General features: G+C 43.6%; 1 protein-coding gene across 6 annotated transcripts; it reads right to left on the bottom strand.

The window, feature by feature from the left end:
* Positions 1-1,348: 1,348 nt before the first annotated feature.
* SSRP1 (structure specific recognition protein 1) lies at positions 1,349-26,100 on the bottom strand. 6 transcript variants are annotated; one of them, XM_083622143.1, is made up of 17 exons: positions 24,452-26,100; positions 23,721-24,004; positions 22,074-22,259; positions 21,468-21,573; positions 21,099-21,289; positions 20,784-21,014; positions 18,971-19,074; positions 18,125-18,253; positions 17,777-17,998; positions 17,198-17,270; positions 16,455-16,596; positions 15,053-15,098; positions 7,277-7,397; positions 6,258-6,428; positions 3,164-3,255; positions 2,856-3,036; positions 1,349-1,869 (listed from the first exon to the last, which is right to left on the bottom strand). In XM_083622143.1, the coding sequence occupies exons 2-17, from the start codon at positions 23,772-23,774 to the stop codon at positions 1,801-1,803; spliced, it is 2,118 nt and encodes a 705-aa protein (XP_083478269.1). In that variant the 5' UTR covers positions 23,775-24,004; positions 24,452-26,100; the 3' UTR covers positions 1,349-1,800. The 6 variants fall into 6 exon arrangements, with proteins under 6 accessions (XP_083478269.1, XP_083478271.1, XP_083478270.1 ...); XM_083622145.1 differs by having other exon boundaries at positions 24,396-24,577; XM_083622144.1 differs by having other exon boundaries at positions 24,387-24,467.
* Positions 26,101-26,374: the final 274 nt, after the last annotated feature.

Raw genomic sequence — 26,374 nt, forward strand, 5'->3', positions numbered from 1 at the left:
TTCCATCATAGCATCATCATATAAAAACCTATGGTATGTGCACACATTTAGTAATGTGTGTGCAGTTCTGGGAACCTCAATACAAAGCCCTACAGCTGTCGAAAGAAACAACATGAATAAAATGATCATGGGGAGCCCACCTACCTTACAAAGAAAGTGTCAATCATTTGAGGATTTTAGATTTGTGTGAGTGGGAAGTGTTGAGGTGGGACAAGACTGGCACGTAAGGTTATGAGAAGTACTGGGTAAGGAATTTTGAAAAGTTGCCCACTCTAAAAAAACAAGAGTTCACAGCTCTTCATTGGAAAGGATATATAGCTGGTTTTAAGATAAATAAAAGTAATCAAAAGAATGCATAATTAAAATATGAAACCTACTGCCAGGGGATACCATGATGGCCAACAACATAAATGGCTTTCTAAAGAGAAATACAAATGCTAGCCAAAGCAGCAACTCTCATGACTAATAACAATACAGGATGCAAAAGTTTAAACATGATGGATTTGATCACCATGCCCTGCTTTTATGTTTCCCAAAGGGCTCCCACTCTGTCTAAGGGGCACAATACCCCTTTGTTTTGGCCCAGCACGCCAGTTATACTCAAAAGAGGCTGATGACTTCCATGGGTTGAGCCATTAGGTCCAATTTGATTTTAATTAGCCCCTTATTTTAATACTGCTCCTGAATTCCCAGAGAGCCACTTGCCGAGCAACATCCCTGCCAAGGAAACAGCCATTGGCAATCCATCCAAGGCCAGCTGAAGTCCACCTCTATTCCTTCTGTACACACACTCACATGGATACATGTCTCCATACTGGTTGATATAAGATGATCCAATAGAGGAGAGGGGGGCGGGGAGGAAGCTGCCTGTAAGCGTCTTTTGCCTTTAAGGAAAAGCAAAGCACAGAAGCTCTCACATTGCTTTAAAGAGTGCCAGCAGTTATCCATCGGGACCAGACGCTGTCCCAAGTGTTAATGTTGGCGAGGTTCAAGGATGCTGTTATTGCTGATGGAATCTCAGGCACTGCCAGGTTTCATCTCTATTGACTGCTTGCCTACATTAGCCACATCCCATCAGCACGCAATGGCCCTTTAAATACAATTAGTGCAGCAGCTGCTAATGGAAGGTACTACAGTTAAGCCCCTTGGCCCAAAGCATTAAGATGCAGCTCCTGTACAAAACTCTACATAAAGATCACTGGTGAAGGTTGCGCAAATATACATAGGTCTTTCCCTGCTGTTGCAGAAGAAACGGTTTGATTTGCTTTGACATACACCTCCATGCTGGAAGATGCTTTTCATTTGTCCAGGCTGTTGCAGGGTGGGGTGTCACACAAGAACAAGTCTCTTCCAAATTCACTTGATTTTTATTAAATCAGTTAGCCACGATAAACAAAAATGCAAAGAGAACCTTAAAAAAGAAAAACCAAAAGACATCAACTGAATCTGACCAGGGAAGCAACACAGTGCCCCCATCTTCCAGCTGTATACCACATACCGCTGAGCCCACCATCTAACAGGACACAGTGCATCTATGGCAACATGAAGGCAGAAAAGGGGCAGGGGTGATGGGCTTTCTCTGTCCTCTTTTAGCACAATCCATTCTCTCTGGACGGGACAACTGGCCCTGACTACAACCTGCAATACTGGGAGGGGGAACAACTGAAGCATTGTAGTGGTGCCAGCTCTCCATCCATCCTGCCTGGAACAACGTCCTCTTGGCCTCACCTCCACAAATAGAACCACCACAACACCTGTAAAAAGGGTGGGGAATCGGGGTGTTTGTGTGGGTGTTTCTTGCTAATCTGAACCAGATGCAGATTCTGCTGAGCTGGGTGGGGTGCTGGCGATCTCCTCCTCATCAGAATCCTAGAAAAGAAAGAGGCACAGGTATTGTTAAGAGAAGGGAAAGATTCAAGATTAGCTGCATGCCTTAGAGTCTAAGCCAACAGAATCAGCGCCGGAAAGCGGAGCTGCTGGGTACCACTGGGACCAGATCAATTAAGCTTCAGCTGAACAGCCAACTGCAGTAAAAGCATACAATAAATGGAGCAAACAGGATGTTTAAGCTGCATGAAGATGGGGAAATCTAGAAAAGCCTGCAATGTGCTTTTATTTACTACGCTAGAAACACAGGAGTGTGTACAATGTAATGGGAATGAATATGGTTCAGCAAGTGGCAGTAAAAGGACAGGAAAACATGGAGAAACCAGGGGAAAATAGAAATCATATGATATATTATTAAAGCCAATATTGTTCTCCAGCTTGAGCTGGAGAACAATAACTGGCTTGGTATTCTTAAAAATAGCAAATTTCTAGTCTTCATGGTTGCAGAGCATAGTAAAGCAAAGGCTTAGAAACCAAGGGGGCTTTAAGCAGGTCTTTGCAGTGGTGTGCCTTTTACCAACACCAGACGTCCGTGTTCTTCCCATGGCTCTCCACCTATCTTCCCTGCCTCAATATCTTTCCTGATGTCCTTTCCTCCTGACACTGTCCTATAAGACTACAGACCGTGAAAAATGTTCTTAGCTCTGAAATACAAATTCCATAAATACTTATTCGGCAAATTAAAACACATGAAGCAATGCAATGTCTCAAGTGTGGAGACTAATGAAAGTAGGGAGATTATGGATTGCCATGTTCACGGTTAGAGGCACTCTTCCATTTCTAGTGGCCACAAAAGGACCATCCTGTAACTTGTGGTGAAAACATTATGGGGGGGGGGAATGGTTGCTCTTCTGTAGCAAGAACTGGCAGCAGGATTCTGACCTGAATGGAGCATGCTTTCCTTCCCCTCCTCCCTAGCTCACTGGCAGTGGCACTGCATTGCCACCACAAAATGCATTGCCTCTCACCTCCTTCTTGTCCTCGCCTGAGGAGCTATCATCACTGGAGACAAACTCCTTGCTCTTGAAACTCTCTCCAAGTTGTTTGGAAGGGCTCTTGCTCACAGACGATTTTGCAGATGCAGGTGCCTTCTTCTCTGGCTTGCCTTTCCCTGGCTTCTCTGGCTTTTTCTTCTTTTTGGATTTTTCCCTGTTCATGTGAAGAAAGAGATAGTGTGCTGTAATGGCAGAATCCCTTTGGGGCAACAGAAGCACTATGGAGAAATGAGGAAGGGAGTCTGTTTTCTTGTTTGCGGGGGAGGGACGCAGCTACTCACTTCTTGGAGCTGTCCGACTTCCCTCCTTCAGTGTAGTCTTTCATTGCCTTCTCGTAGTCCCTCTTGGCATCTTCAGCTTTGCGATCCCATTCCTTCATCCAAAAAGAGTATGTTTTACTCACTACTCACGTAACCCACAAAAAGAACAACTCATGCACCATTTCTGCTAACACCAGGAACATGTATATCCCGTGCAATAGAAACTGAAATAATAATAATAATAATAATAATAATAATAATAATAATAATAATAATAATAATAATTTATTATTTGTACCCCGCCCATCTGGCTGGGTTTCCCCAGCCACTCTGGGCAGCTTCCAACAAAGATGAAAGATACACTAAAATGTCACATATTAAAAACTTCCCTGAACAGGGCTGCCTTCAGATGTCTTCTGAATGTCAGGTAGATGTTTATCGCTTTGACATCTGATGGAAGGGCGTTCCACAGGGCGGGCGCCACTACCGAGAAGGCCTTCTGCCTGGTTCCCTGTAACTTGGCCTCTCGCAGTGAGGGAACCGCCAGAAGGCCCTCGGAGCTGGACCTCAGTGTCCGGGCAGAACGATGGGGGAGGAGACGCTCCTTTAGATATACTGGACCGAGGCCGTTTAGGGCTTTAAAGGTCAGCACCAACACTTTGAATTGTGCTCGGAAACGTACTGAGAGCCAATGTAGGTCTTTCAAGACCGGTGTTATATGGTCTCGGCAGCCGCTCCCAGTCACCAGTCTAGCTGCCGCATTCTGGATTAGTTGTAGTTTCCGGGTCACCTTCAAAGGTAGCCCCACGTAGAGCGCATTGCAGTAGTCCAAGCGAGAGATAACTAGAGCATGCACCACTCTGGCAAGGCAGTCTGTGGGCAGATAGGGTCTCAGCCTACGTACCAGATGGAGCTGGTAAACAGCTGCCCTGGATACAGATTTGACCTGTGCCTCCATGGACAGCTGTGAGTCCAAAATGACTCCCAGGCTGCGCTCCTGGTCCTTCAGGGGCACAGTTACCCCATTCAGGACCAGGGAATCCTCCACACCTGCCCGCCTCCTGTCCCCCAAAAACAGTACTTCTGTCTTGTCAGGATTCAACCTCAATCTGTTAGCCGCCATCCATCCTCCAACCGCTTCCAGACACTCACACAGGACCTTCACCGCCTTCACTGGTTCTGATTTAAAAGAGAGGTAGAGCTGGGTATCATCCGCATACTGATGAACACCCAGCCCAAACCTCCTGATGATCTCTCCCAGTGGCTGCATGTAAATGCTGAAAAGCATGGGGGAGAGGACAGAACCCTGAGGCACCCCACAAGTGAGAGCCCAGGGGTCTGAACACTCATCCCCCACCACCACTTTCTGAACACGGCCCAGGAGGAAGGAGCGGAACCACTGTATGACAGTGCCCCCAGCTCCCAGCCCCTCAAGACGGTCCAGAAGGATGTTCGATGGTATCAAACACCGCTGAGAGATCCAGCAGAACTAGGAAACAGCTCTCACCTTTGTCCCTAGCCCGCCGGAGATCATCAACCAGTGCGACCAAGGCAGTTTCAGTCCCATGATGAGGCCTGAATCCCGACTGGAAGGGATCCAAATGGTCCGCTTCTTCCAGGCGTGCCTGGAGTTGTTCAGCAACCGCTCGCTCAATCACCTTGCCCAAGAATGGGAGATTTGAGACTGGGCGATAATTGGCCATCGTGGCCGCATCTAAAGATGGTTTTTTAAGAAGCGGTTTAATAACCGCCTCTTTCAGCGGGTCTGGGAAGGCTCCCTCACGGAGGGAAGCATTCACCACCCCACGAAGCCCATCGCCCAGTCCTTCCCGGCTAGCTTTTATAAGCCAGGATGGGCAAGGATCCAGGAGACAGGTGGTTGGCTTCACTCGTCCAAGCAGCCTGTCCACATCCTCGGAGGTAACAGATTGGAATTGATCCCACACAACTTGACTAGACAGGACTCTAGCACTCTCCCGCCCTGGCCCTGCTCCCACGGTGGAGTCTACTTCTTCCCGAATCTGAGCGATTTTATCTGCAAAAAACTTTGCAAAATCATTGCAGGAGATCATGTGGCCCGTACTGGGCCCCAATGTCGCAGGTGGTTCCGCTAAATTGTGAACCACCTGAAAAAGTCTCCTGCTGCTGTTTTCTGCAGATGCAATAGAGGCGGCGAAGAAAGTCTTCTTCGCCATCACTATCGCCACTTGGTAGGCTCGACGTTGAGCTCTAACCTGTGTCCGGTCAGATTCGGAATGAGTTATCCGCCACCGGTGCTCTAGCCGTCTCAATGATTGTTTCATTGCCCTCAGATCCGTGGAAAACCATGGGGCTCTCTGGGCTCCATGCAATCAAAGAGGGCGCTTCGGAGCCAAACAGTCAATAGCCCTGGTTAACTCCACATTCCAGCGGGCCACCAGGGAATCGGCTGAAAGGCCATCAGCATGGGATAAAGCATCCCCTACCACTCTCTGGAAACCATTTGGATCCATTAAGTGGCGGGGGCGGACCATCCGAATCGGTCCCACCTCCCTGCAGAGGGGATGGGTCGCAAAGAAATCCAGTTGCACCAAAAAATCCAAAAACTCAAGGAATGCAGAGTCCTGAGGTTTTATTTTAAGCCCATTGTTCTTTTCCTTATGCCTGTGGGTCAAGGCCGAAATAGATTCAACTGAGGTTCAAAAACCCAGAGCTGGATTTAGTGACCAAGTGGAAATGCATAATCATCAGGATAAAACAGGATTTAACTGTCTCAGGACATTATGGAATTCCTGCTGGATCAGACCAAGAATCAATTTGGTTTAGCAACCATTTCTCACAGCAGGAATTTCCTAATGTCCCAGGGTTTGAGGCAGGAATCCTTTTCAATCCTAGCCTGACATGACAGGGATTGAACCTCTGACCTTCTACGTGGAAAACATGTGGCCCACCACTGAACTACCACCCTTCCAAGACACTTCAGAGAAACCTCCAGAAAGCAACAGCCCTCTCCCACTGTTTGCGCCCCCCCCCCCCAGCAACTGGCATTCAGATGAACAAATCATAAACAACTCCCAAAAGTTACTGGCACACTTCCATATCCATAAAATGTTGTTATTATCAACTCGTCACCCACCTCTTTCTTCTCTTTGGACATTCCTTTCCAGAGTTCTCCGGCCTTCTTGGACACATCAGTGACACTCATGCCAGGACTATCTGCCCTGATCTTGTCACGGTTAGCATTGAGCCAGAGCATGTAAGCAGACAAAGGTCTCTTTGGGGCATTGGGGTCTTTCCCTTTCTTACCCTGCGGGAAAAGGGAGGGTGAGAAGAGAGAAAAATCACAACACTTCACCTCCAGGTAAAGGGAAGCCCTGCCTATTCCACAGATTCCGGAAAAATCCCTTCCTGTCGACCAAAGCCACCTGCATAAAGACCTCTAACTTGACTTCTGACTGTAGACAACTGCCCTTCCAGCAATCTGCAGCTCTGCAAAATTGCAACACACAGTTTTTGCTCCAAATCTTCTTCTACTGCCCCCTTTCCCCCTTATATTCCCAAGACTGGTTTTCATATTCACTGCACCACTAATAAGCATGGACCAACTTGGCCCCCGGCGCCATCCCTCAATTTCAAAGCCCATCCCACCGCAGCTCTCCCCTACGTGAGCAGATTCGCAGGGAAAAGGCCTGTTAACCTCTCTATGCAAGGAGAGATTTCGGCAATGCACTCTCCTTAGGTACCCTCACAATAGCTTTACTTAAGTTGATCAATGTTTGAATGTGTTCAAGCGTTTTATTGTTTTATATTTTTTTAAATGTGTTCAAGCGTATTAAAACAGTTCTTGTTCCGGTCTCAGCTAACACAGGCACAGGTTAACACTGTGTTTGGGCACCGCTGAGATCAAGGAGCAGGTTCCCCTCTGTTTGGATGCTCTTTTGAATCAAGATGACAGAGTGCACCTTTCAAAACTGCACTGATTTGTTTGGTTTCTTAGGAACTCCCAAGCAATGCCCAGTGCAAGGCTGCTGATTTGTAATTGTGCGATTGTTTGCTTTCTCACAGGCACTTCCAGCTCTGACAGGAAGCACTCAAAGAAAGCCAGGAAGAGAGCGGCCTTGAATTCAACAATCTCCACATCCTGGTTGCTCTCACCTCAGATGGCTTCTTGCGAGGCTTGCGTTCTTTGACAATTTTGGCTTTTTTGGCAGGTTTCTTCTTCTCGTCACTGTCTCCTTCGTTACTAGACGAGCTGGCTGAGGCATTACTGTCAAACCTGTCACAAGGAAAAGACACCCACAGAAAGAGGTGGGTTCACAGCTTCCTAAACCCACAAATAAATCCCAGTCACTTTTAAAATGAGGGCACACACTCAAGCTTGAGCAACAAAATCCTCATCCTAACTTTTTTTGTGCTTAACTCTCATGGGTCAGTTACACTACATCAGTGTGGTGTAGTGGTTAGAGTGCAGGACTAGAAATAGGGTTCAAATCCCCACTCAGCCTAGCCTACCTAACAGGATTGCTGTGGGGATTAAATAAGGAGGGGGAGAACCATATTAAACACCATCTCCAGCTCTTTACAGAAAAACTGGGAAATAAATGCAGTAAACAAATTAATAAGTCCCAAGAATGACTTGTATGCCGCAGGATCATTAAAATCAATAACAAATATCATAAACAGATAGGTCTATGTAGCCCGATTAGAATAAACAACTTACAAAGTTTACAAACACTGAAAGCCCTATCATGACTGCTAAAAATTGTTAGACATACAATATAGGACTTCAATAAGCCACTGAATAGAGTTGTCAGAAACTATTCTAGAAAGAGCACACAAAGCAGCAACTATCAACTGACTGTTAATCATTGCATGCAAACATAAAAAACAATTGCCTTTTATACTCTTCATCTGTCTAACCTGCCCCAATGTTCATACTTCAAAGACCATCCAGACAAGCCTTTTAAGTGAGCTGACGTTCTTAAAGCATTTGAAATAGAATGGGTCCATTGTCATGAATGCCCACCCTGCAAGATGCTCTCCAGCAGCTTAAGTGAAAACACGCCCAGATTACTAGCTCCCAACGTTTTCTTGAATATTCATTTTTTTTAAAATGATATTTATTAAAGTTTCAGAAAAAGTTACAAAAGTAGAAAAAAGAAAAAAGAAGCAAAAAATACAAAATACAGAAAAAACAAGAACAATTAAAAGTAAATCCATCTTTCCATGTCTTATCTTTCATTTACCTATTTCCCTGACCTCCTCACACCTCCCTTTTTTGTATTCCAGTTCAGTTGGTTAATTCAGCAAATCCTTTCCCTCTTTGTTTTTATCTTAATTCTTTATCTTAATATATTATAACTTTACATTTTCACCTGTTAACAAACCATTTTTACATACTCCTTTATAATATTGCTGCTAAAACCACTTAACTTCATTCCGACATCATTTTAACATTCATTAATTTTACAATGTTTCTGTAAATAGTCTTTAAATTTCTTCCAATCTTCTTCCACCGACTCTTCTCCCTGGTCTCGGATTCTGCCAGTCATTTCTGCCAATTCCATATAGTCCATCACCTTCATCTGCCATTCTTCCAGGGTGGGTAGATCTTGTGTCTTCCAGTACTTTGCGATGAGTATTCTTGCTGCTGTTGTTGCATACATAAAGAAAGTTCTATCCTTCTTTGGCACCAATTGGCCGACCATGCCCAGGAGAAAGGCCTATGGTTTCTTCAGAAAGGTATATTTAAATACCTTTTTCATTTCATTATAGATCATCTCCCAGAAAGCCTTAATCCTTGGGCACGTCCACCAAAGGTGAAAGAATGTACCTTCAGTTTCTTTACATTTCCAACATTTATTATCGGGCAAATGATATATTTTTGCAAGCTTGACTGGGGTCATGTACCACCTGTATATCATTTTCATAATATTCTCTCTTAAGGCCGTAAATTTCATACCTGTGGTCCACAACTGTTCCCAGTCAGCAAACATAATGTTATGACCAACATCTTGTGCCCATTTAATCATAGCAGATTTCACCGTTTCATCCTGAGTATTCCATTTCAACAGCAAGTTATACATTCTTGATCGTATCTTAGTTTTGGGATCTAACAGTTCTGTTTCAATTTTGATTTTTCCACCTGGAAGCCAATTTTCTTGTCCAGATTGTAAGCCTCCCTTATTTGATAATAATGAAGCCAATCTCGCACTTTATCTTTTAGTTTCTCAAAACTCTGCAATTTCAATTTGTCTCCTTCTTGTTCCAAAATCTCCCAATATTTCGGCCATTTGGCCTCCATATTGAGCTTTTTCTGAGCCTTCGCTTCCATCGGTGATAACCACCTTGGGGTTTTATTTTCAAGTAAGTCTTTATATCTTATCCAGACATTGAACAATGCTTATCTGACAATATGGTTTTTGAATGCTTTATGTGCTTTAACCTTATCATACCACAAGTATGCATGCCACCCAAAAACGTTGTTGAAACCTTCTAAATCCAAAATGTCTGTGTTCTCAAGAAGCAGCCATTCTTTCAGCCAGCAAAATGCTGCTGATTCATAGTAAAGTTTAAGGTCTGGCAGGGCAAATCCACCTCTTTCCTTTGCATCGGTTAATATTTTAAATTTTATTCTGGGCTTCTTGCCCTGCCAGACAAATCTAGAAATATCTCTCTGCCACTTCTTGAAACAGTCCATTTTGTCCAAAATTTGCAATGATTGAAACAAAAACAACATTCTTGGCAATACATTCATCTTTATAACAGCAATACGGCCTAACAAGGAAAGCTTCAAGTTTGGCCATATTTCTAGATCCTTTTTCACTTCTGACCAACATTTTTCATAATTGTCTTTAAATAAGTTTAAGTTCTTAGCGGTCATATTAACCCCCAGGTATTTTACTTTCTTAACCAATGTTAAGCCTGTCTCCTTCTGAAACCTCTCTTTCTCAATCGGTGTTAGATTTTTCTCGAGAACCTTAGTTTTTAACTTGTTCAACTTAAATCCTGCAACTTGACCAAATTCTTGAATCAGTTCCAATACTCTTTTAGTACTAGATTCTGGCTCCTGTAATGTCAATACTAAGTCATCTGCAAAAGCTTTCAATTTGTTCTGTTTGGCTCCGACCTGTATACCTTTAACCAATTGGTCCCTTCTGATCATATTTAGCAGAACCTCCAGGACCGAAATAAAAAGCAATGGGGAAATTGGGCAACCTTGTCGTGTCCCTTTCTCTATCTTAAATTCCTCTGTCACCACATTGTTAACAATTAGTTTAGCCTTTTGTTCTGAATAAATTGAACCTATACCATTTTCAAAACCTTGACCAACCCCCATCCCCTGAAGGTTTTTCTTCATAAAACTCCAAGAAATGTTGTCAAAAGCTTTCTCCGCATCTACGAATATTAAGACTGCTTTAGTATTAATGTTCACTTGTAGTTTTTCCAAAATGTTAATTATATTTCTCGTGTTGTCAGACAAGTGTCTGCCCGGGAGAAAGCCAGCTTGGTCTTTATGTATCTCTTCCACTAATACTTTTTTTAATCTTTTAGCCAAAATATCTGCAAAAATTTTGTAATCCACGTTAAGCAGGGATATGGGGCGGTAGTTCTTAAGTTGTGTCTTTTCAGACTCAGTTTTCAGTATAAGTGTAATGTAAGCTTCCTTCCACGACTCTGGTGCTTTTTTCCCTTCCAAAATTTCATTACAAACTTCCTTTAGTGGTTGAATTATCCAATCTTTCGAAGATCTATAGTATTTTGAAGTTAAACCATCCGGCCCTGGAGATTTGCCCAGTTGCATATTCTGGATGGCACCTTCTACCTCCTGTTCCGTTATTTTATAGTTCAACATTAACTTATTTTCTTGAGAGATTTTTTGTAATCCATTTGTTTTTAAAAATTGATCTATATCAATCTCTTTCTGTGGCCCTTGTGTATATAACTGTTTAAAGTACCTCTGGAAACATTTTCTAATTTCCACTGGATTCTGTATATTCTTTCCTTCCACTTCCAAATTTGTAATGGTGTTAAGTTTTTGTCTTTTTTTCATTTGCCAGGCTAACAATTTCCTACATTTATTAGCCAATTCAAATGTCCTTTGTCTCATCTAATTTTCCATTCTATTTCCTGATTCATCATTTTCATGTATTGAACTTGATATAACTTTATTTCTCTCAGAATCTCTTGTGACTTTGGTTTCGCTCTCAATTTCTTCTCACCCTCTTTTATTCTCTCCAAAATTTTGTCTTTTTTCTCATTTTGAGGTCTCTTCTTTATTGCATTCTGTTGAATCAGAAACCCCCTCATAACCGCTTTGCTTGCGTCCCAGATTACTCTTTTTTCCATGGTAGTATTTATATTTATCTCAAAGTAATCTCTCAGGAGTTTTTTGGGCCTTCTTGGTAACCTCTTCGTCTCTAAACAAGGTGTCATTCATCCTCCATCTGAAGGAGTCAATTGGTGTTAGTTTCATCTCCATTTTCACAGCATTATGGTCGGAGCAAGTTTTAGGGCAAATTTCCACTTTTCTAGTCTTTGGAGCCAGTCCTCTAGTTATCCAAATTTGGTCAATTCTTGTCCATGTCATTTTGGCTTCAGAGAAGAAAGTTCCCTCTCTACCCAAGGGATTCTTTGTTCTCCAAATGTCAACTAAGTCCATATTGTCAGTCATCTCAAAAAGGGTTTTTGGTAGTCTACCATCCTTAGTAACTACCTGTCTCTGTGCCTTGTCCATATTTGTAGATACCACTCCATTCATATCTCCCATCATGATGATATTGTAGTCCGAATAGTCCAGCAATGTCTCATGCAACTTTTTAAAGAATTCAGATTTCCCCTCATTTGGTGCATAAACTCCTACTATCAAGAATTTCTCTCCTTGTGTTTGAATTTCAATTGCCACAAATCTTTCTTGATCATCTTTGAAGATAAATTTCGGTGATAGGCTCTCTTTTGCATAAATCACTACTCCTCTTTTTTTAAACTTGTCCGATGAGATAAACTCTTGGCCCAATCTTTTGTTGATCAATACTTTTCTATGTAGCCTTATCCCATGTGTTTCCTGTAAACAAATCAAGTCCAATTGTTCCTTTTTTAAAAGATAAAAACTTTTTTCATTTTCTGCGGGGAGTTAAAACCATTAATATTCCAACTTAGTAGTTGCAGAGCCATGGCGTAGTTACTTTGCTTTTCCTCCAACTGCACCCAGTAATTGTTCTTGTTCTGTCGGTGGTATCACTTTCTCTGAGTTGTCCAGTCCAAAGGATAATGTTGCTATGTCTAGTATTCCTGGTTTTAGTGCTCTTGGCTCTTCTCCCAATTCTTTCTGCAGGTCTTCTCCGTGATCTTTCAAGAATCTTTCTTTATCATCCACTGATCTTATTTTTATCTTTCTTTCTTTAAAATTAAAAGATAGGCCTTGGGGAAATTCCCACCTGAAAACAATTCTATTGCTTCTCAGCAGGGCAACCAGATCTCCGTAGTTAGACCTAAGATCCAGAAGGTATTTCGGAATGTCTTTAAATATCTCCACTCTTGATTGATGTATTTCCAAAGTCTTCCGAAAATGCAGACTCAATATTTTGTCTCTCTCCTCTTTTGTTCGGAGGGTGATCAAACAGTCTCTCACCCTGTTCTTTTTCTCCCCTCTTCGAAGCCTGAAAGCACTTACTATCTTAAAATCTTGATTCTCTAAATCTAGGTTCCAAAAGTCTGCAAATTCCTGCATAAGAAAGTCACTTAGGTTGTCTTTCTCAAGTTCAGGTACGGCCCTGATCCTCAAATTTGTTTGTTTTTCCTTCAATTCAATCATAGATAACATCGACCTATGGTCCTCAAGTTGCCTACATATCGGTGATATCTTCTCCTCTACGGCCACTGCTTTTTCCTTTGCTTCTTCAGCTGTCTTTTGGGTCAAAGTAGATTCCTGTAGCAATTTCTCAATAGTTTCTGTATTAGTGTTCACCTTCTGTCCCAAGTTATTGATGCTTGTAGTATTTTGGTCAATTTTAGTTGATGCTTCAGCTACTTGTTTACTTAATTTTTCCAAAGATTCATTAATTTTACCTAATGCCAAAGCTAAAACATCTTCAGATGTCATTCCTTTTGACTTAGATTGAGCAGATGCTGCCCCTGGTGGTACAGAAGGGCCAGATGCCGATGCTCTTCGCTGCTGCCACGATTTACCAGACCTTGTTGTTTTTTCTTGAAGCAAGTCTAATTTATCTTTTTCATTTGCCATAACACTTTATCTGAAGCTCAAGGTCGATCCCACGGCCGGAGTTTGTTTTGAAGTGGAAAATTCCCCTGGCCAGTTTGAAGTGGAAAATTCCCCTGGCCAATTGTAACAATTTCAAACTTCCTCTAGGGGGACACAGTAACAGTCAATACTTGTTGCATTAAAATAACTCTTTCAGGTCCCCCATTTAACAAAACAAACAACAGTTTCAATTTCAGTTAGTTTTCAATTACCTTAAAGTCAGGAGAAACCAGTCAAAAACAAAGTATCTCTCTTGCAGAGTTAGCTGTCAAAAAGTTACATTGTCCATAAACAGCGCGATTCACAAAGCGGCAATCTTATTGTCCATTGACAGCCCGTTCCCAGGCATTAAGCGGTGGTCTTTTGTTTCCTTCCCTCTCTTTTTGCAGGGAAATATACTTCTCCCTTTTCCCTCCCCTCTCCTGCAGCTCAGGGAGGGAGATCTCTTGTATTAATGTTAGGATTTTAGTCCTTTTCAGTCTATTTTTCCAGGTCTTAGCTTAGAAGTTCTTTGCTTTAGTCTGTTTACAAGAAACGGAAGGCGGACTTCCTGTTTAAGCCTTCCCACTTCGGTGCCAAATTAAAGCTTTTTCTTCCCTTATTTTCAGATCTTTAAATTTAACCTACTCACGGGTAGTTGTTTTGATAGCCGAATTGTCACAGGAAAAAAGTCAGCGCTCTCCGGCAACAGCTGTGCGGCTTCGCTCCACGGAAGAAGCAGTTGACTCTCAGCACCGCGCCGCTCATCCCGTTTCGCTCCGGAGCCCGTAACCGGGTTCTCTTGCAAATTGGGGGGGCGCTGAAGGTGCCCGCCGAGTCCCATGGTCACAGGCTTCACCCGCCTGTGGTTTTTAAAACCATAGCGGCAAGACCCGATTTCCGCATAGCTAAATCCCTCAAAGTTAGAGGGAATCCGCCATTACCGATGGCGCCAACCCCGGAAGTTTTCTTGAATATTCAACCCTGTGTACAATTTTAGACTGATGAAAGGACAGCGTATTTCACAGACGAAGATAAAAAGCACAAGACTGTCAAAGTGAGTCACAAAGTGTTGCCTTAAATTTAGGAGTCAAATTTCCCCATTCATTTTGATAACCAGTGGATGCACCCAGTAATGCTGCTATACGAGTGGAACAGGCCTCCACTCCAGTGGGACTTCCCCTCCCCCTTGCAGCTCTGACTGCACACCGTCATGATTGCTCAAGAGGCTTTGGAGACCATCCTGAGCAGATCTGGGTGGGCTGACAGGAGACAGAGAAAAGGAAGCGCACCACCCCTGCAAAAGTGGAAACCTGCTCATGCGGCATGAACTACAACCCCCATTTCCTATTCCCCAAATGGATCCTCACAACATTATAACAAACTGTTTTTCTTCCCATTTCACCCTACTATTGTCATCACTCCAATACAGATGATCCAACTTTCTTCTGTTGGAAGTCTCCTAATAATGTGATTTGCCTGCTTCCATACGGTCATACTGAAAACCCACAGAGACCTGGTCACAGTTCCAGATGTTATTGCATCCTTCAGTGATACACTGGTCCCTTCCAAGCACACAACTTCCCCCAGTATTTATTAAAATATTAATATCATGCCTTTTGATTCCTAACAGATCCCCCAATGCAGCATTTAACAACACTATCTCCAGCAGGCTGAAGTATTTTACTTACTCTTCTGCCACATCCTCTTCCTCCTCCATAGGATTGAATGATTCATCTGGAAAAAGAAAATCTCTGTTTTTAAGCCACATTGATGAGAATGAAATGTAAGGCATGAAAAGGCAAACAGGAATGGATTTGGCCACAAACCAAAGACAGAATAGGCCAATCTCTGTATCTCCAGGCTGCAGAAAAGCTATTTATTCATTTACTTATTTCATAACATTTAAATACCTAACAAAGGAAATGAAGACATTGTATCAATTATGCTATTGAATCCAAAAGTTCCAATGCTTGTATTATTGAAAGGAAAAAACTAAGCAATTATGCTACAGTGTCTGGATTCAAAATCAGCAAATCCAAATCAGAAATTACGTAAATGGACATTTCTCCATCTGACCAATCAATCATTCAAAAACAGATAGGTTTTTAAATCTGCTATAAGGAAGTAAAATATTTGGGAGCCCAGGTAATAAAAAACCTGTCAGCTCTACAAAAAGCAAACTTTACACCATTACTTTTACAAGTACGATGGGATCTTAGATCTTGGGAAAACTTACATTTAGCATGGTCAGGACACATAACCATCTTTACAGCAGCTATCCTTCTGAAATTTTTGGTTCTCTTTCAAGTGCTGATAATTATGATTACACCCAAACAATTTAAAATTTGGCAGTGCTCAATGAACAAGTTCATACACGAAGGGGGAAAGTGCAACTAGGCTCCAGAACTATGTATGGAAGTGTTCAAAGCAGCAGATTTGGAATCCCACACCTCCAAACTTCTAACAATGTCTTTCAACTAAAACATTTGATGTCATTGATGAACAGCCAAAAGAGCAAACCATGGGCAGATATAGAAATAAGCTTGACATACAACAAAACAAGTGAAATGTATCCTGCACTAGCAGTATTTGGCTTATGATCCCACCCGCTCAAAATTACCCTAATGTTGATCTCTTAGCCTTTCTATTGACAGCTGCCTGTATGGAGATAGTCAGATACTGGAAATTTGGTGTTGGGCTTAACAAGTATAGTCCATAGCATTGGCTTATATTGACATGTCAAGTCGAAGCGGCAAAGGGCAGACACTATCCACATTCCTTTTATAATGTATGGCAAATGCTTCTTGAAAACATAAATTGTTGAGACCATGGCAGAAATCCACCAAACATTCATGGGGAAATGTGGCATGATCTTTTAGCGTAATCAAACACAAATTTATTATATAACATGACAAAAGTTTGAAATATGATCAGTACAAGTTATTTGTTGTTTACTGTTGTAACAACGGTTTTCTCAAAATGTATCTTCTGTGCCATGAAAAACAAATATAAACGTATTTTTTAAAAGTTATATACTGCTCAATTATTAAAAAAACAAAACCCAAAAGAAATTTACAAAAAATGGCTTACCCGTCTCCTCCCCGGAGTCTTCACTGCTGTCATTTGCATGCTCCTCGCGAATCTTGCCCTCCTCCTTCATACGCTCCAAGTAAGCATCATGTGAGTCGTCATCCGAACCAGCATAATCATCATAGGGCACACTCTTCATGCCCTAGAAACATAAACAAAGCATTCCATGGAAGCTTCCCAACTCCAGTATTTGAGCAGACACTCTCAACACTTTCCACACCAAAAACATGCAGAGTTTCTAAAACCACAACTCCCAGCATGCTTTTGAGCACACATACTGTATAGAAAAGGCTTCTGCTTTAAACACACACACACACACACACACACACACACACAGCAGATTCCTCAAGAACTGAATGCATGCTGTCTCCTGGGTCTGCTAGAACACACCTTCTCTCCTCAGAGGGAGGGAAGAACCATGCTAGTAAGGTGGATTAGGTGGAAGCCACTTCTTGAGCAGAGCAGGCTGCTGCCCCTTGCCTGTGGTTCATGCAAGGTTATACTATGGTGATTAGGAATGTTCACCACAGCCATGCAGAGGAGACCTGAACCAAGAGGAGGAGGAAGAGGAGGGGACAATCGCACAGACCTTTTTCTTCTACAAGGAGAGAACAGAAATTGAGAAGGGAGAAAGCTCCGGAGAGACAGAGAACCCCCACCCTTCCCCAGTAGATCAGGATCAGGATCAGACAGTAGTTGCCTTTCCCTGTCCTCTCTCTTGCCCACCCTCTTGTAACAGGTACCTCCTTCAGTCCTCGGTTCTTGATGTTCAACTTCTTGGTATTCACAAAGTCAAATAGTTTGCCATATTCTTCTCTGCAAGGAAGAGAAGCCATAGATGCAATCATCTCACACAAGACTAATACTCATTTGCCTGTGACAAAACTTCACAGAACAGCAGTGAATCAGTTGCTGCCAGGGAAAATAGATCCTATATTGTGAGGGCGAGGAGGGGAACTGGAGAACGAAATATTGTGTTTTTAGGACCTACCTTAGTTTTATGGCTTTAAATTGTTTTGAATATTGTTTTTAATGCTGTAACCTGCCCTGGGACCTTAAGAGTGAAAGGCAGGTAACAAATTAATAAATAATAATATATGCATGATGCAGCTATTAAAATGAAAACATCTGAAAATTATAGGTCACACATATGCAAGCAGCATAAAGAACTGTCTTTCAGAATGGGAAGGGCTCAAGGGCAGTGACAATTCTGCCCCTTTCCACCACAATGGAAAATATTATACAGCTAAAGAGGTGGCTGAGATCAAAAGCTGGTGAGCACACTTGTGTCTCTATGGTTCTGCTACGATCCATTCACTCACCTCTCTATGCTGCTGAAAGTGTATTGCATTCCCTGCTTGGTTTCTATTTCGAAGTCGAAGGAGCGTGTGGTTGTGGTCCCACGGGCAAAGTTCACAAAAGAAATCTCGTCAAAGCGAACATGAACGGGTGGCTTGTGCACGTAGATGAAGCCACGCTCTAAAGGGTACAGGAGGCCCGAACTAGCCTTATAGGAACAAGTGATGCACTGTGCCCCGGAATGCCTGTAATAGGGAAATAAGAGCCATGCTCAATTTTGGCCATACCTTTCTCATTCATGCCCTGGTCAAACAATGACAGCCAATGAATGGTTCACGATTCCTCTAACTCAGCATGGAGGTATTTCTCACCCCTGGAAGTTGCCAGGCACGGTGATCTTCCGGTTGACAAGAGCTTTCATGACACGACTGACCATCTCATACAGGGAGCCAGACATATTCTTGGTGAGCCGACCCTCAAAGCGCTTCTCTACCTCATCCCTGTTAGAGAGAGAGAGAGAGAGAGAGAGAGAGAGAGAGAGAGAGAGAACAGAAGTTAAGAAAGTGCCAGACTCAAGGGGCTGCTGAAAGATGTTTTAAATACTAAGTGTGCATGCTTATGTATGTACAGTCGACTCACAACTTATGCACATTTAACTTGAGGGATCACAGCTTTATGCTGAAAAAGCACAGTCAGCAATTCCACCTGCCATTGCATTCACTCTGGGAGAGCATTCTGAGGTCCAGGGACAGTCTGCAGTAAATGCTGCACTGTGCCTTTTATAGTTTCTATCTTCCCTGAACATAGCTCCCACATAAGCGGAGAGTCGCCTGTGTGTGGGTGTGCACGGGCATATATGCACACATGGGGGTGGGGTTGAGAAAAGTAGTAATAGGGAGCAGGTAGAGACTAGAATCAGCAGTCTTAAAGTTAGAATGTTGCACTGGAATCCCGTTCAGAAATTCCAAGGTCTCCTTGTGCAAGCCAGTCTCGTTCTCTTTCTCTCCCTCTCCATACAAACACACAGAACAAGTTTGACAGAAATGGAAATGCAAGAGACTCCAAAGATTACTACAACACCAATTAATTGCAGCAGTCTGTGCAACTGGGACAAAAAAAGCACTTGGGCATGACGGGTAGAGTCAAGCTTAGAAAGCATCTAGGGGAATCAGACACAGATACACTGTAAGGAATACAATACTGTGAATGGTACGCACTCATTCATGTTGAGGGTCAAGGAGATGTCCTCATCCTTTGAGAAGAGTAGGATAAGAAAGTGGTAACGTGTTTGGCCTTGCTTTATAGGAGGATCTAAGCTGATCTGGAAGGAAGCAGAGATAATCTTCACCTTCAGCAGGAGCCCTGAGCCAAAAGCACCATTCCCATGCAGCCTAACCCCCACACACCACGCTGATATCACATGCATCTCCCTTTCATAGAGACAACCTACCCATCACAAAGCCCTTTCCCCTTGATTTAAGACAGCAACAGAAATCCAAATTTAATCCTAGACAGCAGCAGTCTCTACAGACTCAACTAGGAGAATAAAAATTTGCACTTCTTTTCAGGAATCTTCAGGTTCAGACTGCTGCATCAAACTGAGTATATTTCTCACACACACCCTTTCAGAAATGTTAAGAGACATTATAGTCTTTTTTATTAAAAAAAACAACACCACAACCATGCAGAATGTCACTATGTAGCCTTCTCCAAAATAGCATGGTCTAGCTTTAGATATGACCACTCCCCTAGAACTGCAGATGCTCACAGGTAAGCAGACAAGGGCCAAACCTCCCCAGGCTGTATATGCAGTTGCTCTGCTCACAATAACATGTCAGACATTGGCAATGCCATGCCAGACTGGACATGCAAGCTCTGACTTCCTTCTGCCTTAAAGGCCAATGGCCTTCTCTTTTTTGTACTTTTATTTGTTTATTAAAGATTTTGTTGATTTACAAAAGTGTGTGCACTGTCTCTCTATCGTATTTTTTCCCCCATGTAACATTTTTACAAATCAGTTTCATTTGTTGAGACATTAAGGCCAATGGCCTTCTAAGCAACAAATAACTTGGTCGGATGTGCAGTCTGGCATAGCAGGTGGCACAAGACCACCTTGCTGCTTTCTAAGAAAAAATTATGTGCTTTATCTCCATCTGATAGGAAGAGATTATTATGTGCAAGTTAGCTATGCAACGCTGAGGGATTAGCTCTTGCATCTCTATCCACACCTGCTGCAGTTAGAAGGAACGAGAGAGCCCTAAGGCCCGACACCTTAACACAGTGCTGAAACAACAGGCCAGCTCCCCTTATGCCCGGAACGCTTGCAGGGAGGGAACCAAGGCAGAGCAGAAGAATAGGAAGGATACATAACAATCCCTGAAATTTTATCTGAGACACTGACTGTGTACTGAGTAGAAAGACACCTGGATTCTTCTCCCCAGAGTGCAACATAAGACTGATAATTTGCTTTGTTTCTGGTTTTTTAATTAGTAACAAGAACTTGTTTATTTTTATTTCATAAAAGGTATACATCATTTGATTGCAAAATACCTCCAAGTGATTTACAAAAAGATAAAACAAGAAAATCAAGAAAAAAATCACAACCATATTTTTTAAAAACTTAAAATACTAACTTTCAAAGCACCAGGATAGGTTTGTGTAAGCAAGAATGTTTTTAGCAGGCGCCCAAAAAAGAAGGTGCCTATTTGATCTCAATAGGCATGAAGTTCAGAAGCGCAGGTGCTGCCACACTAAACAATCAAGTTCTTACAAATCTGGAACAGGTATTATGTGGCCCCCACAGTAGTGCCAATTCCACCGATCAAAGCAGTTGAGTGGGTGCATGTGGGAGTAAAGAAATCTCTTACGTTAACTGGTCCCAAGTTTTCAAGGGATGAAAGGCCCTGGCCTCTCTCGTAAAGCACAAAGGGGAGAAGGAAGAGAACCTATGAATGGAGCCTACTGCATGAAGTAACCATCATTCTTACTCCTGACAGGCAACCCCTTCCCCCCAATTCCACTGCTGCTCACCACAAAGAACATCTGGCGTTGGTCTTTATGGGGCAGCAGAAAAAGCCGCAGAACGGTGGTGTAGGGGATCTTGTAGTCAAATGTCTTGCCATGGAGGTGCAGGAAGGTAGGGTAGATGCGGATGTCATATCGACCACGAGGTGTCAAGCACTGCAGCTCTCGGAAGATGCAGATGGCATCTCCGGTGGCCTGGATGACGTCTGCCTTGGATAATACATTCTGGGCAAATGCCTGCAGTAAAGAGTGGAATGAAGTTTTTATCAACTAATGCTCTCTCTCCCACCCCAACATCATCTCTACTCAGTTCTCACTCACCTCCACGGGATCCACGCCATCCTCCTGAGTGGGTGGCACGTAGAAGCGCACCTCCATAAGCGACACTTCAGTGTCGTCATTCTGGTGGAACTCCAACGTCACTTCATTCTTGCCAGTTGTACACTGGGAGACATTACTGAGTGGGATCTCAAAAACTGGCTGCTCACCAATGTCAAAAGAGAGAAGCTGCCCTGCAAAAGACCAACAAGGTATCTTCCAAGAGAAAATAATAATACATTCTCAGTCACTCTCCAACCCAAAGTAAAACCAAAACAACCTTCTCCATTCTTTTCTCTTAGCTCTGTCTTCGAGACACAGTGTGCCAATTTCCCTTGGGGTCGGGGTACCACCCACCACACCCAAACATACCTCCAAACTTCACTGTCCCCCAGTTCCACCCCTTCACACACAAGTCTTTTTCAGCAAGGTCTAAGTGAAAGTGTGTCTTGAAGAAATCTGAGAGTTTGTCAAATTCCTATGGAAGGAAAATGCATAATCAGGGAACAGTCAGTTAATGCACTAGTAAGGCAGCGGTATACAGAGTAGCCATTTGCTGTGAATAGCTTTCTGCACCTTGGAAATTAAAATAAGCTACATATCACAGGCCAGAGCAAAATTATGTCAATACTAGCAAGTATTTTTTATATAAGCTAAGAGTTAAGAATTGCATGCTACAAGAGATGCATGAAACTAGAAATCCCATTGTAGAACCGACATCTCCTTTATAACAGCCTGCAACTAAGGCAACACACAACCATAAGGCTAGAGGGAAAAGGCACTTTTGCAAGACCAAACTGGATATGCAAACTGGTGGAATTTCAGGCAAAAATAAACACCCAATGGCAGATGCTGCACAATATCAACCTGTCTTGATCCATAATCCAAAAAACCGCTCACCCCACCAAGTCCTGAAGACCTGCTGAGGGCTGTACTGTATCATGCTCAGAAGCAAACTCATTCCAAAAAGAACCTTACCGTCTCTCTGAACCCATCATATTTGTAGACGTGACCGTTCTTTGTCAGGAGTTTGAGACCATGTCCCAGTGCCACTCGTCGCCAGATGCCCTCTGCCAACTCTGATGCCTGAATATTATCCACTTTTCCTGTTTTACTGTTCTTGAAAATCACACCTTGACGGTTCAGTCGCAGGCGGCCATCATTCTGACCCACAAGAGACAGAAGGTTAGCAGGTGCTTTAGCTCCGTGGCCTCTCAAAAGCTTGATAGGCTCTTCTCCTAAAACAACTCCATTTATTCCTCAAACTGCCACCAAATCCCCTTTTAAAATACTATTTAGAACAAGTTGGACAAGACATATGATGTGGTGTTTAGGGCAACTATCCAACAACTACAATAATTCCTTCCACTATAATTGTTTTCTCCCCAGACATTTGGAATGGGACTCAAACCACTCAGTAAAGCAGCAGTGGGGAACCTCCAACCCACAGACCTAATTAGGTTACCAGTAAAGCAGCAGTTGGGAACCTCCAACCCACAGACCTAATTAGGTTACCAGACCTCCCCATTTTGCCTGCAAGCCACACCCACCTGCCTTACACCTGATGTGCTATATGCTATCAGGGATAGAGAAGGTCAAAATGTGGCTGGTCCAAAAGTGGGGTTGCAGTGTGCTTTCTAAGCACTTTGCTAAGTGATTTGCCTTGGCCCACAGTCGATTTCTAACCATATAGGGAAACACCAGTGACTTGATGTTGCTGTGATGTCAAGTGACTGACAGGTGGGTATCCCCCCCCCCCATCTGTCAAACTTTGCTTTGGCAGCGAGAGGAATATGGAGCCAACCTAGTGGCCAGATCTAGTTTTCTGCTTCTACAGTAAAGTGTCCAGACATCTGTTTTCTTAAAAAAGACAATGTTTACAGCACAAACCTAACCATATTTGCTAAGAAGTAAAGCCCTATTTATTTAAGTAGGTGTTACTTCCTTAGAAGTCAGCCTCAGAACCTTGCTTCATATTCAGTTTTAAATTAAGCAAATATTTGTGGCTAGGAATCACATTTATATAGATCTATAGACTCTAGCTCACAAAATCTTACACCATAATATATTTGTTAGTCTTTCAGTTTGCCACAAGAGTCTTTGTTGTTTTGCATCCAGAAATAATCCCAAGTGATATACTACCAGCCTGCCAAGTAATCCCCCCAGTGGCATTAACAAAGCTGAATAATAAAAAGGCTCTACGTTTCATACCCAGCTGAAGTCTCAAGATGCATTTTAGTGAGTAAAGAATTTGCCACCCAAAAAAGTTATTTCTCCACAATCCTCAGGAATCCAAAGAAAAATGTGGGCTTCATCACTCTTGAAACATTTGTTCACCGTCCTAAATAATGTATTCTCATAGGCCCTACTGCCATTAAGTTTAAAGTATTAACCTCACCGAACCCTTAAGGGACAATATTATTTCTTACTCCCCTTTAAAACATGGCATACCAGAACACCACAGATCATACAACAAACTTGTGGCAAAGCACTAGGTTTCTAAAGTGACAAGGTGGCATCCCATACAACAGGTCAACCTTCCTCCAAACATACTGCTTGTTCCTCACATAGCACCATATGTTACTTTCCTCCTTTCAGGCTACCACCACCACCCCATTAACTCACCATCGATCCCTTCACTTCCTGGTATATTTCATTGAATTCCAGTGTATCCGCCATGTTGACAGCACCTCCACCCCCCTCACCCCACTATGGCAGGGGTTGAGGCCACACCAGCAAAACGTGCCGAGCTGTTCTTGGGGGAAAGTTTTGCAAACGGAACCAAGCAGGGATAAGACAAGACGCCTTAGTCCTTCCTGGAACGTGGGATCTTCTCCATCTAGTTCTAACAGAAGCAAAGGGATCACGAAGACACAGGGGACTAGAAAACACTTGGGGGGAGGCGAAACCTGGGGAGAAAGCAGAAAATGTTTTGTTTATACATGGGAGGCGGAAAGAAGACGACGACTTCTAGCAAGCTGCCTTGCTATTCACCCAACTCGGCTAAAAACCACCCCTGCCTCACAATGCCTACTAAGAAGGACACACACCAAACCCCGCACCCAGGAGCCCCCGACCCACAAGATGCTCAGTGCCGCCACAGCGCAACACGCACGGTGTCTATTTGCGGGAGCCAAAACTCGCCTCCTTACGGAGCAGCAACAGCGCACACCAGCCGCCTACTCCTGCTGCTGCTGCTACTACTACCGCAGTTTCCCATACCAACCGCGTTTAAACCGAAGACAATTGCCCCCCGCCCTCGCACGCCCGGCTTTGAATTCCCCCCCTCACCAGAAGCACTTTCCCGCCTGCGCAACACGAGTCACATCCTCTCCCCTCCTCTCTAGAAAGCTCACCTCACTTCCTCCTTCCGGGGCCGTTGGCTTTCGGTCCCACAGTCGGTCCCACAGTCGGCTTGCCTCTTCGGTTTGAAAAAGAAAGAAAATGGAAGAAGGCGGCACGACTCTCTACGGAGGCCGTGGGACGCCGCTCTATCGCGCAGCGCCTCTATGGTGGGACGTCTCGGAAGAACGTGCAGGAAACGCGCTCCGTCGCAGACCGGAAGTGCTCACGGGGAATCTTGTTTGAGGAGACGTTTGCCTTTTCAGCCTGGAGTAGTGGGGGGCGGGGGTTGTTAGCATGGAGAGAGGGCCGGTCTTTCCTCCCTCCCACCCCGTCTCTATGGGCTTCCCATCCTGGGAGCGAGGCGCGGCTCCCGTGAGGGGCGGCAGTGTGACTCTCTTGATTGGTTAACGCGGGAATAGGATGGGACTCTGGAACGGGGATATGGGGCTGCCTGTTCAGTATTGCTTTTGCCTCCTCTTGATTCCTTAATCCAAGTCGTTTATAAAGGCATTGAACAGCAGGGCCAGGACAGAACCCTGTGGCCCCTCCCCTTTTCCCAAGATGATGAGGAACCATTAGTGGCCACTCAGGGTTCAGTCAGTCAACCAGCTACGTACCCACCTAACAGTTACCTCGTCCAGCCCACATTTTACCAGATTCTCCACAAAAATTTGGGGGGGCGGGGGCGACTTTGTTAAATGCCTCACTGAAATCAGGGTACACTACATCCACAGCCTTCCCTGATCCACCATGCTTGTAACTATCCAAAAAGAAATGAGATTGCATGATTTGTTTTTGAGAAACCCATGCTGGGTGTCAGTATTCACAGCATCCTTTTCTAAGTGCTCACAGACTGTTAAATTATCTGTTCTAGGAGTTTTCCTGGTACAGTCATACCTCGTGTTACGTTTGCTTCATGATACGTTTTTTCAGGTTGTGTCCCGCAGATGCGCAAAATGATGTCATGCGCATAAGCTGCAAATCGCAACCCATGCATGTGCAGACGCGCCGCTGTGAGTTGCGTTCTGCTCATGTTGCAAACAGGGCTCCGGAACGGATCCCGTTCGCAACCAGGGGTACCACTGTACAGTATTGACTTCAAGCTGACCTGGGTCTTCTTTTTTCCATTTTCTGAAGATGGGGACAACATTTCCCTGCCTCCAGTCTGCGGGAACCTCACCTGTTCTCCAAGAATTCCCAAACATAGACCCAGGCTCTGAGATTACATCTACAAGCTCTTTTAGTACCCTTGGGTGCAGCTCATCGGGCCCTGGAGATTTGAATTTGTTTAAAGTAGCTAGGTGTTCCCTTACCTCCTGTTTTCCTGTCTTGGGCTGCAGCTCCTTCCTTGCATTATTTATTCTGTTAGCACCAGGTTGGGCACTGCTTTCCTTTTTGGGTGAAGACAGAGGCAAAGTAGGCATCTCTCTGTGATCCCAGTAAGAGTTATTTGCTTCAAAAATTCTTGCTGTTCCAAAGTTCACAGCAAGTCCTGAGTCCAGCAGCTTCTAAAGTCCTTTCAGCTCTTCACAAAGTGTTCCACTTCCTTAAACAATTCTACACAATTCTAATCAGTCTCTGCTGCTTAGATCTCCCACACTTTTCTGGCTGAACACTATAGCTTTTGCTCTTTATCCACACGGGAGCTACCTACAAATTCCTCCCAGCAACAAAGATAAGACGGTCGCCAAACACTTGCATTGTGGGGAATAACTCAGCATTTCCAACTCATGTGCAATTAACCCATTGAACACTTTTTTTAACATATAAATCACTTTTTCTTTACCTGTCTAGCTGAGTCCCATCACTCAGATGAAAGGGTGTGTCACATGGGGCTATACCCCTTTGGCCACAGTGGGCCAAGGACATTTTGCTGCTAGAGACAAAGCAAAATCCTGTCCCTCATCCACAGCCCACCCTCTGCTGCGCGCCTG

The sequence above is a fragment of the Podarcis filfolensis genome, assembly GCF_964270895.1.
Source record: "Podarcis filfolensis genome assembly, chromosome: 1".
Lineage (NCBI taxonomy): Eukaryota > Metazoa > Chordata > Lepidosauria > Squamata > Lacertidae > Podarcis > Podarcis filfolensis.

Bases quoted from the DNA above. Each gene is read 5' to 3' on its own strand.
- SSRP1 (XM_083622143.1), bottom strand. From the start codon at position 23,774: ATGGCGGATACACTGGAATTCAATGAAATATACCAGGAAGTGAAGGGA. The intron at 15,099-16,454 runs GTAAGCCATTTT...TTCTTTTTCCAG, and splicing joins AGACTCCGGGGAGGAGACGG to ATGAATCATTCAATCCTATG. The intron at 6,429-7,276 runs GTGAGAGCAACC...CTTTTCCCGCAG, and splicing joins CTCGCAAGAAGCCATCTGAG to GGTAAGAAAGGGAAAGACCC.